Source organism: Scyliorhinus torazame, chromosome 1, assembly GCF_047496885.1.
Source record: "Scyliorhinus torazame isolate Kashiwa2021f chromosome 1, sScyTor2.1, whole genome shotgun sequence".
Lineage (NCBI taxonomy): Eukaryota > Metazoa > Chordata > Chondrichthyes > Carcharhiniformes > Scyliorhinidae > Scyliorhinus > Scyliorhinus torazame.
In genome coordinates this window covers 101,884,311-101,899,186 of record NC_092707.1, presented here as the reverse complement: position 1 = coordinate 101,899,186, position 14,876 = coordinate 101,884,311, and the positions used below count along the sequence as shown (strand labels likewise).

Sequence of the window (14,876 nt, the reverse complement as noted above, 5' to 3'; positions counted from 1 at the left end):
ACAGACGGGGAAAATGTGCAGACTCCGCACAGACAGCGACTCAAGCTGGGAATCAAACCTGGGACCCTGGTGCTGTGAAGCAACAGTGCTAACACTGTGCTACTGTGCCGTCCCAGGATAAGGGGTAGCAGATTTAAAACAGATGAGGATCAATTACTTCTCTCAAAAGGTCATGAATGTGTGGAATTCACTACCCCTGAATACGGTGGATGCTGGGACTTTTGAGTAAATTTAAGGAAAGGATGGACAGATTTTTAATTAGTAATGGGTTGAAGGGTTATGGAGAACAGGCAGGAAAGTGGAGTTGTGGCTGAGGTGAGATCAGCCATGATTGTATTGAATGGTGGAGTGGGCTCAAGGGGCTGAATTGCCTAATCCTGATCCTAGTTCTTATGTTTTCTCCCACAGTCCAAAGATTTAGGTGGATTGGCCATGATCAATGCGTGGGGTTACGGGGACAGGGTGGGGGAGTGGGCCTAGGTGGAATGCTCTTTCGGAGGGTCGGTGCAGACTCAATGGGCCCAATAGCCTCGTTTTGCACTGTAGGGATTCTATGGAATATTCTGTTGTCTTCAATGCTGGGCTTACGTTAAAAAAAACCCTTTCCTTGAATAGATGTGAATAAACCAAATGAACTAAATTATGTAGACGGAGGGACAAATTAAAAGGGGCAGCCTCTTAAAGATCCTGTCTTGAACAAAAAAACAATCACAAATGAAACTTAAAACCCAAACCAAAATGTGATTGAGGCACCCCAGTCACCGGGGCGCCTAGCGAGCACAGAAGGCCTCAGTGGTGCCAGTGGACACCCCGTGCTCCCTCTCCAGGGACACCCAGCTGCAAATGTAGCCACGGTAGAGGGGCAGACAGTCGGGTCGGATGACCCCCCCCTTGGTCGCCCGCTGCCTGGACAAGTTTGTGGCAAGTTTGGCCAGGTGCAGGCTCCCCAGCTCTCCTCTCTCTTTGCACCGGGAGTGATAAGGGCTCCGTTCCATGGCACTGTCCGCCTTCATTTTGTTGTACACCACTTGCCCATCAGTCTGGGGGCACCCTTCTTCTTAGCCTGAGCTGAGGAAACAAAATAATGGCTTTACAACTCAGCTCTTTAACCCCCCCCGCCTCCTCTCTGACGCCAAACCGCCATTCATTATCTCCAGTGCCTGACCCTTTGTGACACTACGGTAACACTCCTGTTCGCCAACAGCCAGCTCCGAAACTCATCAATATGCGTAGTTCCTATTTAGGATTTCTTCCTTTTGCTAAGAAATGTGTTCCCGGTGTGTCCAACGAACCCTCATTTGAATTTGACAGAGGAACAGTTCTTTTGTGCTTCGCTCCACAAAGGACGGGTGTATTTCTTTTTGTAATCCTTGTGCGGCAACTGAATGCAAAAGCCTGCGTGCAGGATGTACGGTGGTTTTGAAACTGTCCTCGCTTGGGCAGTTTTCGAAGCCTGTACATTGTCACCATTTGTTTAAATTAGTTCAAACAATTTAGCGTTTGTTTTTGTTTAATGTGATTTTTTTTAAATAAAGAATTTGTATTTAAAAAAAAAAAGAATAGGTGTGAATATTCCTTCAATCTTTCAGCTAAAGTTTGTTGTCTGAAGCACTCTGTTTCAGCCTGCTTTAATTCTCTAAGCTACATTTTCCAGCTAGGAAGGCCTTTCGGTCTAACCCCTTAAAGCACCGTATTTAATCTAATGGCAATTTCACCAATGCCCTTCTGGCACTGCAGTCACAAAATCTAGCAGACCAGAAATGATGGAAACTTGTCAAGGTAATAGCGGGTGCACAGATGCTCTGGACCTGCACAATAATTAAAGCAGAATACTGTGGATGCTGAAAATCTGAAATAAAGCAGAAAATGCTGGAAAAACTCAGCAGACACAAATAATAGAATAGATAAGTGAGAAACGTGGATGCGATGTGTTTGGATTTTTAGAAAGTTTTTTATGAAGTCCCACTTAAGAAGTTAGTGTGCAAAATTAAAGAACATGGGATAGAGGATAATATTTGGCATGGATTGAGAATTGTTTAGTAGTCCGGAAACAGGAATAAATGGATCTTTTTTTGGAGTGGCAGATGGTGACTAGTGAGATACCGCAGGGATCAGTGCTTGGGCCCTGGCAATTCACATTATATATATCAATGATTTGGATGAGAAGGTCTGGCTTTTCAGCCGGCAGAAGGAGGAAGGCAGAGAGTTGGTCAGGTGAAAAACAGTACAATGGAATCGAGCCTTTAAGGACATGTGCCATTCACATGTTTGTTTTGTGATAGCTACGTTAAAAAAAAATCATTGATTTCAACAGTGAATAGGCTGTGTCTCAAGATTGATTTATTTATTTATTCCTGATTCTTCCTCAATTTTCATGACTTGTGTTCATGTGCCTGAATGAGCTGTACTGCTCCCTGCTCTCAAAGCTAAAGCTGATCTGTGTTCATCCAGCAGGTGGCAGGCATGTTCGTGTGTGTCTGTATTTAACTGACTGGAATCTGTTATCTATAGTTCTGCAGCCCCACTGAACAACTTAGCTGAACGGTGACAAAACCAGTCAAACAATCTGGGCACAGTGAGATAGAACATTCCAGAACCTTTAATAAAGGCAGGATCGGCTATCTTTATAGAGCAAAGAACAACACAGCACAGGAATAGGCCCTTCAGCCCTCCAAGCCTCTACCAGTTATGATACAACCCTTGGCCAAAACCCTCAGCACTTCCTAGTGCCGTATCCCTCTATACTCATCCTATTCATGTATTTGTCGAAATGCCTTTTGAATGCTGTTAATGTACCTGCTTCCACAACCTCCCCGGCAGTGCGTTCCAGGCACTCACCATCCTCTGTGTAAAAAAACCTGCCTCGCACATCTCCTCGAAACTTTGGCCCACGGACCTTAAATCTATCGCCCCATGTGACTGACCCCTCCACCCTGGGAAAGAATGCCTGCCCATCCACCCTATCCATGACCCTCATAATCTTGTAGACCTCTATCAGGTCGCCCCTCAACCGCCGTCATTCTAATGAAAACAGTCTGAGTCTATTCAGCCTCTCCACATAGTTAACACCTTCCAGTCCAGGCAACACCCTGGTAAAATTCCTCTGCACCCTCTCCAAAGCCTCCACATCCTTCTGGTAGTGTGGGACCAGAATTGTGCGCAATATTCCAAGTGTGGCCATACCAAGATTCTATACAACTGCAGCATGACTTGCCAGTTTTTAATAATAATAATCTTTATTATTGTCACAAGCAGGCTTACATTAACACTGCAAATAAGTTACTGTGAAAAGCCCCTGGTTGCCACATTCCGACGCCTGTTCGGGTACACAGAGGGAGAATTCAGAATGTCCAATTCACCGAACAGCACGTCTTTCGGGACCTGTGGGAAGAAACCGGAGCACCCGGAGGAAACCCATGCAGACACAGAGAACGTGCAGACTCCACACAGACAGTGACCCAAGCCGGGAATCGAACCTGGGACCCAGGCACTGGGAAGCAACTGTGCCACTGTAATGCCCATTACTCAGTGCCCCATCCAATGAAGGCAAGCATTCCGTATGCTTTCTTGACTACCTTGTCCACTTGTGTTGCCACTTTAAAGATCTGTGGACCTGCACGCCCAGATCTCTCTGACTTTCTAAATTCTTAAGAGTTTTGCCATTTACTGTATATTTCCCCTCGATGTTAGACCTACCAAAATGCATTATCTCACATTTAAGAACATAAGAACATAAGAACTGGGAGCAGGAGTAGTCCATCTGGACCCTCGAGCCTGCTCCGCCATTCAATGAGATCATGGCTGATCTTTTTTGGACTCAGCTCCACTTTCTGGCCCAAACACCATAACCCTTAATCCCTTTATTCAAAAAACGATCTATCTTTATCTTAAAAACATTTAATGAAGGAGCCTCCACTGCTTCACTGGGCAAGGAATTCCATAGATTCACAACCCTTTGGGTGAAGAAGTTCCTCCTAAGCTCAGTCCTAAATCTACTTCCCCTTATTTTGAGGCTATGCCCCCTAGTTCTGCTTTTACCTGCCAGTGGAAACAACCTGCCCGCATCTATCCTATTTGTTCCCTTCATAATTTTATACGTTTCTATAAGATCCCTCCCCCCCCCCCCCCGCATCCTTCTAAATTCCAACGAGTACAGTCCCAGTCTACTCAACCTCTCCTTGTAATCCAACCCCTTCAGCTCTGGCATTAACCTAGTGAATTTCCTCTGCACACCCTCCTGCGCCAGTAGGTCCTTTCTCAGGTAAGGAGACCAAAACTGAACACAATACTCCAGATGTGGCCTCACTAAAACCTTATACAATTGTAGCATAACCTCCCTAGTCTTAAACTCCATCCCTCTAGCAATGAAGGACAAAATTCCATTTACCTTCTTAATCACCTGTTGCACCTGTAAACCAACTTTTTGCGACTCATGCACTAGCACACCCAGGTCTCTCTGCATCGTGGCATGTTTTAATATTTTATCATTTAAATAATAATCCCTTTTGCTATTATTCCGACCAAAATAGATAACCTCACATTTGTCAACATTGTATTCCATCTACCAGACCCTAGCCCATTCACTTAACCTATCCAAATCCCTCTGCAGACTTCCGGTATCCTCTGCACTTTTTGCTTTACCACTCATCTTAGTGTCGTCTGCAAACTTGGACACATTGCACTTGGTCCCCAACTCCAAATCATCTATGTAAATTGTGAACAATTGTGGGCCCAACACTGAACCCTGAGGGACACCACTAGCTACTGATTGCCAACTAGAGAAACACCCATTAATCCCCACTCTTTACTTTCTATTAATTAACCAATCCTCTAGCCATGCTACTGCTTTACCCTTAATGCCATGCATCTTTATCTTATGCAGCAATCTTTTGTGTGGCACCTTGTCAAAAGCTTTCTGGAAATCCAGATATACCACATCCATTGGCTCCCCGTTATCTACCGCACTGGTAATGCCCTCAAAAAATTCCACTAAATTAGTTAGGCATGACCTGCCCTTTATGAACCCGTGCTGCATCTGCCCAATAGGACAATTTCCATCCAGATGCCTCGCTATTTCTTCCTTGATGATAGATTCCAGCATCTTCCCTACTACCAAAGTTAAGCTAACTGGCCTATAATTACCCGCTATCTGCCTACCTCCTTTTTTAAACAGTGGTGTCACGTTTGCTAATTTCCAATCCGCCGGGACCACCCCAGAGTCTAGTGAATTTTGGTAAATTATCACGAGTGCATTTGCAATTTCCCTAGCCATCTATTTTAGCACTCTGGGATGCAATCCATCAGGGCCAGGAGACTTGTCTACCTTTTGTCCCATTAGCTTGCCCATCACCACTTCCTTAGTGATAACAATCATCTCAAGGTCATCAGCTGTCATAGCCTGATTTCCATCAGTCACTGGCATGTTATTTGTGTCTTCCACTGTGAAGACCGACCCAATAAACCTGTTCAGTTCCTCAGCCATTTCCTCATCTCCCATTATTAAATCTTCCTTCTCATCCTCTAAAGGACCAATATTTACCTTAGCCACTCTTTTTTGTTTTATATATTTGTAGAATCTTGTACTGTCTGTTTTTATATTCTGAGCAAGTTTACTCTCATAATCTATCTTACTCTTCTTTATAGCTTTTTTAGTAGCTTTCTGTTGCCCCCTAAAAATTTCCCAGTCCTCTAGTCTCCCACTAAGCTTTGCCACTTTGTATGCTTTTTCCTTCAATTTGATACTCTCCCTTATTTCCTTAGATATCCACGGTGGATTTTCCCTCTTTCTACCGTCCTTCCTTTTTGTTGGTATAAACCTTTGCTGAGCACTGTGAAAAATCGCTTGGAAGGTTCTCCACTGTTCCTCAACTGTTTCACCATAAAGTCTTTGCTCCCAGTCTACCTTAGCTAGTTCTTCTCTCATCCTATTGTAATCTCCTTTGTTTAAGCACAAAACACTAGTGCTTGATTTTACCTTCTCATCCTCCATCTGTATTTTAAATTCCACCATATTATGATCGCTCCTTCCGAGAGGATCCCTAACTATGAGATCATTACTCAATCCTGTCTCATTACACAGGACCAGATCTAGGACCGCTTGTTCCCTCGTAGGTTCCATTACATACTGTTCTGGGAAACTATCGCGGATACATTCTATGAACTCCTCCTCAAGGCTGCCTTGACCGACCTGGTTAAACCAATCGACATGTAGATTAAAATCCCCCATGATAACTGCTGTACCATTTCTACATGCATAAGTTATTTCTTTGTTTATTGCCTGCCCCACCATAATGTTACTATTTGGTGGCCTATTTGTCCAGATTAAACTGCCATTTCTCTGCCCAAGTCACCAACCTATCTATGTCCTGCTGTATCCTCTGACAATCCTCAACACTATCCTAACTCCACCAACCTTGATGTCATCCGCGAACTTACTAATCAGTCCAGCTATATTTTCCTACAAATCGTTTATGTATATTACAAACACAGAGGCCCAGCAGAGATCCCTGTGGAACACCACATGTCACAACCTCCCATTCAGAAAAACACCCTTCTACAGCTACCCTCTGCCTTCTGTGACCGAGCCAGTTCTGTATACATCTTGCCACCTCACCTCTGATCCCGTGTGACTTCACCTTTTATACCAGTCTGCCATGAGGGATCTTGTCAAAGGCTTTACTGAAGTCCATATAAAGAACATCCACCACCCTCCCCTCATCAATCATCTTTGTCACCTCCTCAAAAAACTTGATCAAGTTACTGTGGCACGACCACCCGTTCACAAAACCATGCTATCGCTAATGAATCCAAATGATATTATTCCTGTCCCTGAGCATTCTCTCCAATAATTTACCTACAACTGATGTGAGGCTCACCAGCCTATAGTTTCCTGGATTATCCCTGCTACCTTTCTTGAACAGCGGTACCACATTAGTTATTCTCCAGTCCTCTGGGATCTCACCTGTAGCCAATGAAGATACAAAGATGTCAGTCAAGGCCCCAGCAATTTCCTCCCTTGCTTCCCTCTGTATTCTGGGGTAAATCCCATCTGGCCCAGGTGACCTATCTACCATAATGTCTTTTAAAACACCAATACCTCTTCCTTTTTTGATGCCAACATGACCCAGACTATCCCACACCCTACCCAAGAATCATCTTCCACAAAGTCCTTTTCTTTGGTGAACACTGATGCAAAGTACTCATTTAGTACCTCACCCATTTCCTCTGGCTCAACACATAGATTCCCCCCACTGTCTCAAAGTGGTCCAATCCTTTCCCTGGCCACCCTCTTGCTTTTTACATATGAATAAAAAGCTTTGGGATTCACCTTAATCCTACTTGCCAAGGTCTTTTCATGACCCCTCCTAGCCCTCCTAATTTCCCGCTTAAGTACCTTCCTACTTTCTTTGTACTCCTCAAGTGTTTCGTCTGTCCCCACTCTTCTAGACCGTACAAAAGCCTTCTTTTTCTTTTTGACGAGGTTCACAATACTCCTCGTTATCCAAGGCTCCCTAAACTTCCCATACTTTTCCTTTGTTCTCTCAGGAATGTGACTTTCCTGAATCCTAATCAACTGTCACTTGAAAGACTCCCACATGTCCGATGTTGATTTATCCTCCAACAGCTGCACCCAATCCAAATTCTTCAATCCCTGTCTAATGTTATCGTCATTTGCCTTTCCCCAGTTAACCCGAGGGTTACCCTCATCTCTATCCAAAGGTATCTTAAAATGTACGGCATTGTGGTCGCTATTCCCAAAATGTTCCCCCACTGAAACCTCAAACACCTCATTCCTCAATACCAGGTCCAGTACTGTCCCTTCCCTGGTTGGACTATCTACATATTGCACCAAGAAGCCTTCCTGGATACACCTTGCACCTGTCCAAAATCTCTCTCAACTCTCGCTGATGGGGGGAGGGGGAGCTGTAATAAACCCCCAACATTGTGATTCCCCCCTTCCTGTTCCTGAGCTCTACCCAGATTGCCTCATTGTATGAACCCTCCGAGGTGTCCTCCCGCAGTACGGCTATAATATTTTCCTTAACAAGTAAAGCTATTCCCCACCCCTTTTACCTCCCCCTCTATCTCTCCTGAAGCATCTATATCCTCCAACATTCAGCTGCCAACCCTGCCCTTTCTTTAACCATCATCATAGTTCCAAGTACTAATCAGTGCTCGAAGTTCATCTGCCTTACCTGCTAGACTTCTGCCGTTGAAACAAATACACTTCAGACTACTGCGTTTGAGCCAACCGGGTGATGTTGTTGTTCTCTATTTCCCCTTCAGTTATTACACCCCCCTGCCATATTAGTTTAAATCCTCCCGAGTGACTCGAGCAAACCTCCCAGCCAGGATATTGGTATACCCCCAGTTTAGCTGCACCCCGTCCTTCTTGTACAGGTGCCACCTGCCCCGGAAGAGATCCCAATGGCCCAGAAATCTGAAACTCTCCCTCCTACACCGCCAGTTTAGCCACGTCTTTAGCTGCACTATCCTCCTATTTCTAGCCTCACTGGCATGTGGCACAGGGAGTAATCCTGAGATTACAACCCTAGAGGTCCTGCTTTTTAGCTTACTGCCTAACTCCCTGAATTCCTTCTGCAGGACCTCATTGCTCTTCCTGCTTATAGCGTTAGTACCTAGTGTACTATCACCTCTGGCTGTTCACCCTCTCCCTTCAGGATGTCCTGTGTTTGTTCAGAGACATCCTTGACCCTGGCACCAGAGAGGCAACATATCATCCTGGAGTCTCTTTCACATCCACAGAAGCGCCTATCTGTGCTCCTTACTATAGAGTCCCCTATAACTATTGCTCTCCTGCACTTTGCCCTCCTCTGCTGAGCAACAGAGCCAGTTGTGGTTCCACGGTTCTAGCTGCTGTTGTTTTCCTCTGATAGGCTATCCCCCCAACAGTATCCAAAATGGTATACTTGTTCGAGAGGGGGACAGCCACAGGGGAATTCTGCACTGATTCCTGCCCTTTCTAGTGGTCACCCATCTGTCTGCCTGTACCTTGGGTGTGACCACGTTTCTATAACTCCTATCTATGACGCTTTCTGCCACTTGCATGCTCCTAAGTGCATCCAACCTCCACTCCAACGAACCACGCGGTCTGTGAGGAGCTGCCATTAGTTACACTTCCTGCAGATGTAGTATTTGGCAAGGACATGAAAGCCAAGTCCAATGCTGGCGTCAACACATTGGCTTTCCAGCAGGAAAGTGCCCAGGAACCTTGGCTTTTCTACTTTCCAAATCTGGTCTGCTGAAGCTAATGCACCTACTGCTGTTCTGCCTGTGGTTAGCTCATTTTCAGTCATTGCCTGGGAAATATAGAATCCCTACAGTGCAGAAGGAGGCTAATTGGTCCATCGGGTCTGCACCGACCCTCTGAAGAAGCACTCCTCCCAAGCCCACTCCCTATCCAAGCCTGCACATCTTTGGACACTAAGGGGCAATTTAGCATGGCCAATCCACTTAACCTGCACATCTTTGGATTGTGGGAGGAAATCTGAGCTCCCGGGGAAACCCACACGGACATGAGGAGAATATGCAAACTCTTAACAGACAGTCACCGAAGGCGAGAATTGAACCCAGATCCCTGGCGCTGTGAGGCAGCATTGCTGACCACCGTGCTACCCATATGCTCAAGATGGTTCTGAGTGAGACTCAAAACATGAAACTAAACCTATTTGTCGGATGCTGACTTGTTTCTGATTTGCACTACTTATTTCTACATATTGTAGAAACTTTCTTAAAGATGAACGCTGTGATACATGTGCCAGTTGCAATTGGGTAGAAGATGAATGCTGGAAGACTCTATTGCTGTATTTTGTGAGCTGTACCAATTAACTGGTGTTCTTTCTGCTTTGAATGCAGGCATGGCTTCAGTGGAATGCATTGTTGCATCTATTGCAGCAGGAGCAGGAGAGGGATGCCCAAGCACAGCAAATATACAAGCGCCATTGTCTGCGACGATCTCTGCTGGCTTGGCTGGTATATGTCCAGGTTTGCCGGGATAAGAAATGCCAATACAGTAAGTTTCTGGGATGGAGGCTTGAAACCCAAGCGCTGCTTGGTTTCCTGAACCTTAGCTTTTTGAGGTGTCACCGTTAACTGTTCAGAGATGAAATCTGTCTGTGACTAAATTCCAGGGCCGACCAGTGCTCATCATTTATAGTGAGACTTGGTCAGTCTGTCTCATTTCGTCTTTTTATAAGGCACATGAATGCAAACTTCAGGTGAGGACAAGAAAGCTGGATTTTAAGTGAGGGAAATCCAGAGAATCTGATCAAGGCACCTGAAGATACAGACCTCGGTGGTGGGGTGACAGGTGGCATAGGATGTATGAGAGATCAGAGGCATAAAAACAGATCTTTTTTCGGTGTTTGGAAGCAGGGAGTATAGATGCTAAAGGATGTGTTATAAAGATATTATAGAGGAATTGATTTGAAGATGAGGATTTTAAATTAGTGTTGTGGGGGAGACTGGGCGGACATAGAACATAGAACACAGCAAAATACAGCACAGAACAGGCCCTTCGGCCCACGATGTTGTGCCGAACCTTTGTCCTAGATTAATCATAGATTATCATTGAATTTACAGTGCAGAAGGAGGCCAATCGGCTCATTGAGTCTGCACCGGCTCTTGGAAAGAGCACCTTACCCAAAGTCAACACCTCCACCCAACACTAAGGGCAATTTTGGACACTAAGGGCAATTTATCATGGCCAATCCACCTACCCTGCACATCTTTGGACTGTGGGAGGAAACCGGAGCACCCGGAGGAAACCCACGCAGACACTGGGAGGATGTGCAGACTCCGCACAGACAGTGACCCAAGCCGGAATCGAACCTGGGACCCTGGAGCTGTGAAGCAATTGTGCGATCCACAATGCTACCGTGCTGCCCTTAAGAACAAATAAATGGACTTCCGGTGGTGGCGATGCACTGCTAAGCCGCATGTTTCGGCAGCTCCCGTTCTAATGGACTTTTGGGCTCTTTTTGGGAGCCCCAACTGAATTTTTTTTTGACCAAACCCAGTGTGGAGTGACGAAGGAAGGAGTCCCCCCTGGGTGTGCATGGAAAGGATCGGTGGTAGTGGCCAGATTGCGAAGGATCCTTTGGAGCAGCGGCAGAGAAGAGAAGGAAGAAGCAAGATGGCGACGGATGGAGCCCAGACGACATGGGGCCCGGACCAGCAGGAATTCCTCCGACGGTGTGTGGAGGAATTAAAGAAGGAGGTGCTGGCGCCGATGTTATTGGCAATCGAAGGGCTAAAAGAAACGCAAAAGGCCCAGGCGATAGAGCTCCGTGGGGTGAAGGCGAAGGCATCTGAGAACGAGGATGAGATTCTGAGCCTAGCGGTAAAAATGGAGACGCACGAGGCGCTACATAAGAGGTGTATCGAAAGGCTCGAAGTCCTGGAGAACAGCTCGAGGAGAAAGAACCTCTGGATTCTGGGTCTCCCCGAGGGAGTGGAGGGAGCTGACGTTGGGGCTTATGTGAGCACGATGCTCCATTCGCTAATGGGAGCTGAGGCCCCCTCGGGCCTACTGGAGGTGGAAGGGGCTCACCGGGTCCTTGTGAGGAGACCGAAGGCTGGAGAACCACCAAGGGCGATAGTGGTGAGATTTCACCGCTTCACCGACAGAGAGGCAGTTTTGAGCTGGGCCAAGAAGGTACGGAGTAGCAGGTGGGAGAATGCGGTGATACGAGTGTATCAGGACTGGAGCGCGGAGGTGGCAAGAAGGAGGGCGAGCTTTAAACGGGCCAAGACGGTGCTTCACAAGAAGAAAATAAAGTTTGGGATGCTGCAGTCGGCGCGATTGTGGGTCACGCACCAAGGCAAACATTACTACTTTGAAACGTCGGATGAGGCATGGACCTTCATCCAAGAAGAGAAATTGGACCAGAACTGAGGGACTGATGCTGTGGGGGAGACGTTGATGTCGATGTACAGAAATGTAAATTGGGGAATGGGAGGTTCACAGTATCGGGACGATAGACGGGGTGTTTTCTCTTCTTGACGGGGGACACTGAGAAATGTGGGCGCCGGTGGAAAAAGGGACTGAGGGGGGGGATGGGGAATGGGGGAGCTGTGCCATGGGGGGCGGGTCCGATACAGGAAAGCGCGGGTTTTTTCCCGCGCTAGGGAGATGATGGCGGGAAGATAGGCGCAGGAAGGATGAGAGTTCCACATACGGGGGGGTCAAGGAGAGAGCGTGGGAAGCTGGGGTCAGTTGCAGTCAGCTGACTTTCGGAAGCATCATGGGGGGAGTAACCATGCTAGATGGGGATCTAGCGGGGGGGGGGGGGTCAACTGGGTTGCTGCTGCTGGGAGCGAGAGGGAGCGGGCAAGGGAAGAGGTGGTCGGGACGGGAGTGCGCCGCCTGGGGGACGGGTGGGTGCGCGGGACCTGGACGGGGGACTGGCCTAGAATAGGGGATGGCTAGTCGGCGGGGCGGGGGGGGGGGGGTTGGGGGGGGCCTAATCCGGCTGGTCACGTGGAATGTGAGAGGCCTAAATGGGCCGATTAAGAGGGCCCGAGTGTTTGCGCACTTAAAAGGACTGAAGGCAGACGTGGTCATGCTTCAGAAAACTCATCTGAAGGTGGCGGATCAGGTCAGGTTAAGGAAAGGATGGGTGGGACAGGTGTTCCACTCAGGGTTGGACGCGAAAAATAGAGGGGTGGCGATATTGGTGGGGAAACGGGTGTCGTTCGAGGCCAGGAATATAGTGGCGGACAACGATGGTAGATATGTGATGGTGAGTGGTAGATTGCAGGGAAAGGAGGTTGTGCTGGTAAATGTATATGCCCCCAACTGGGACGACGCGGGATTTATGAAGCGGATGCTGGGACGTATCCCGGACCTGGAGGTGGGAAGCCTGGTGATGGGGGGGATTTCAATACTGTGCTGGATCCAGGGTTAGATCGGTCTAGATCCAGGACCGGAAGAAGGCCGGCAGCGGCCAAGGTGCTTAGGGGGTTCATGGAGCAAATGGGGGAAGTGGATCCATGGAGATTTGTTAGGCTGCTGGCCAAAGAGTTCTCCTTTTTCTCCTATGTCCATAAGGTATACTCCCGAATAGATTTCTTTGTTTTGAGCAGGGCACTGATTTCAAAGGTGGCAGGAACGGCGTATTCGGCCTTAGCCGTTTCAGACCATGCCCCGCACTGGGTGGATCTGGAACTAGGAGAGGAGAGGGAACAGCACCCACTCTGGCGACTGGATGTGGGACTATTGGCAGATGAGGGGGTCTGTGGAAGGGTGCGGGGATGTATTGAGAGGTACCTGGAGGCCAATGATGACGGTGAGATCCAGGTGGGGGTAGTATGGGAAGCGCTGAAGGCGGTGGTTAGGGGAGAGTTGATCTCCATTAGGGCTTACAAGGAGAAAAAAAGAGGGCAAAGAAAGGGAGAGATTAGTGGGGGAGATTTTGAGTGTGGATAAAAGATATGCGGAGGCCCCGGACGAAGGACTATATAGAGAGAGGCGAAGACTTCAGACGGAGTTTGACCTGCTGACCGCAGGGAAGGCAGAGGCACAGGGGATGAGATACGAATATGGGGAAAAGGCGAGCTGGCTGCTGGCCCACCAGCTTCGTAAGAGGATAGCGGCGAGGGGAATAGGGGGAGTTCGAGATGAAACGGGAACTACGGTGCGGAGTGCAGGGAAGGTAAATGAGGTGTTTAAGACCATTTATGAGAGGCTATATAGGTCCAAACCCCCGGAGGGAAAAGAGGGGATGCAACCGTTTCTGGACCAACTAAGGTTCCCGAGGTTGGAGGAGCAGGAGGTGGCAGGTCTGGGGGCGCCAATTGGGGTGGATGAGGTGACGAAAGGGCTGGGGAACATGCAGGCAGGGAAGGCCCCGGGGCCAGACGGGTTCCCGGTGGAATTTTACAGGAAATATGTGGACTTGTTGGCCCCGCTGCTGGCGAGAACCTTTAATGAGGCCAGAGAAGGGGGGACTCTACCCCCAACAATGTCGGAGGCGACAATATCACTAATCCTGAAGCGGGATAAAGATCCGTTGCAATGCGGGTCATATAGGCCTATCTCGCTCCTGAATGTAGACGCCAAGTTGCTGGCAAAAGTGCTGGCGACGAGGATCGAGGATTGTGTCCCGGGGGTGGTGCATGAAGACCAGACAGGATTTGTAAAGGGGAGACAATTGAATGTCAACGTGCGACGGTTGTTGGGGGTGATAATGATGCCCCCAGCGGAGGGGGAGGCAGAGATAGTGGTTGCGATGGATGCAGAGAAGGCATTCGATAGGGTAGAGTGGGAGTATTTATGGGAGGTGTTGAGGAGGTTTGGGTTCGGGGAGGGGTTTGTCAGTTGGGTCAAACTCCTATATGGGGCCCCAGTGGCAAGTGTAGTCACAAATCGGCAAAGATCGGAGTATTTTCGGTTACATAGGGGAACAAGGCAGGGGTGTTCCCTGTCCCCATTACTGTTCGCGTTGGCAATTGAACCACTGGCCATAGCGTTGAGAGACTCTAAGAAATGGAGGGGGGTGGTTCGAGGGGGAGAGGAACATCGAGTGTCACTCTACGCCGATGACCTACTGCTGTATGTGGCGGATCCTGTGAAGGGGATGACAGAGGTTATGCAGATATTGAAGGAGTTTGGAGATTTCTCGGGATATAGGCTTAATATGGGGAAGAGTGAGCTTTTCGTAGTACACCCCGGGGATCAGGGAAGAGGGATAGACGCCCTGCCGTTAAGGATAGTGGAAAGGAGCTTCCGATATTTGGGGATTCAGGTAGCCAAGAGCTGGGGAACTCTACACAAACTCAATCTGACACCGCTGCTGGAGCAGATAGAGGAGAATTTCAAGAGGTGGGATATGCTGCCGCTCTCACTGGCGGGC

The 14,876-nt window shown here is 48.0% G+C and overlaps 1 protein-coding gene across 5 annotated transcripts in view; it reads left to right on the top strand.

Annotated features, from left to right (window-relative positions):
* The window catches only part of sfi1 (SFI1 centrin binding protein), a 290,590-nt gene that overhangs the window by 42,419 nt on the left and 233,295 nt on the right, over positions 1–14,876 (top strand). For all 5 annotated transcript variants that reach the window (XM_072498737.1, XM_072498720.1, XM_072498747.1 and 2 more), the window contains one exon: positions 9,877–10,033. In XM_072498737.1, the coding sequence (XP_072354838.1) occupies positions 9,877–10,033 (157 nt within the window). The remainder of the gene's footprint in view (positions 1–9,876; positions 10,034–14,876) is intronic.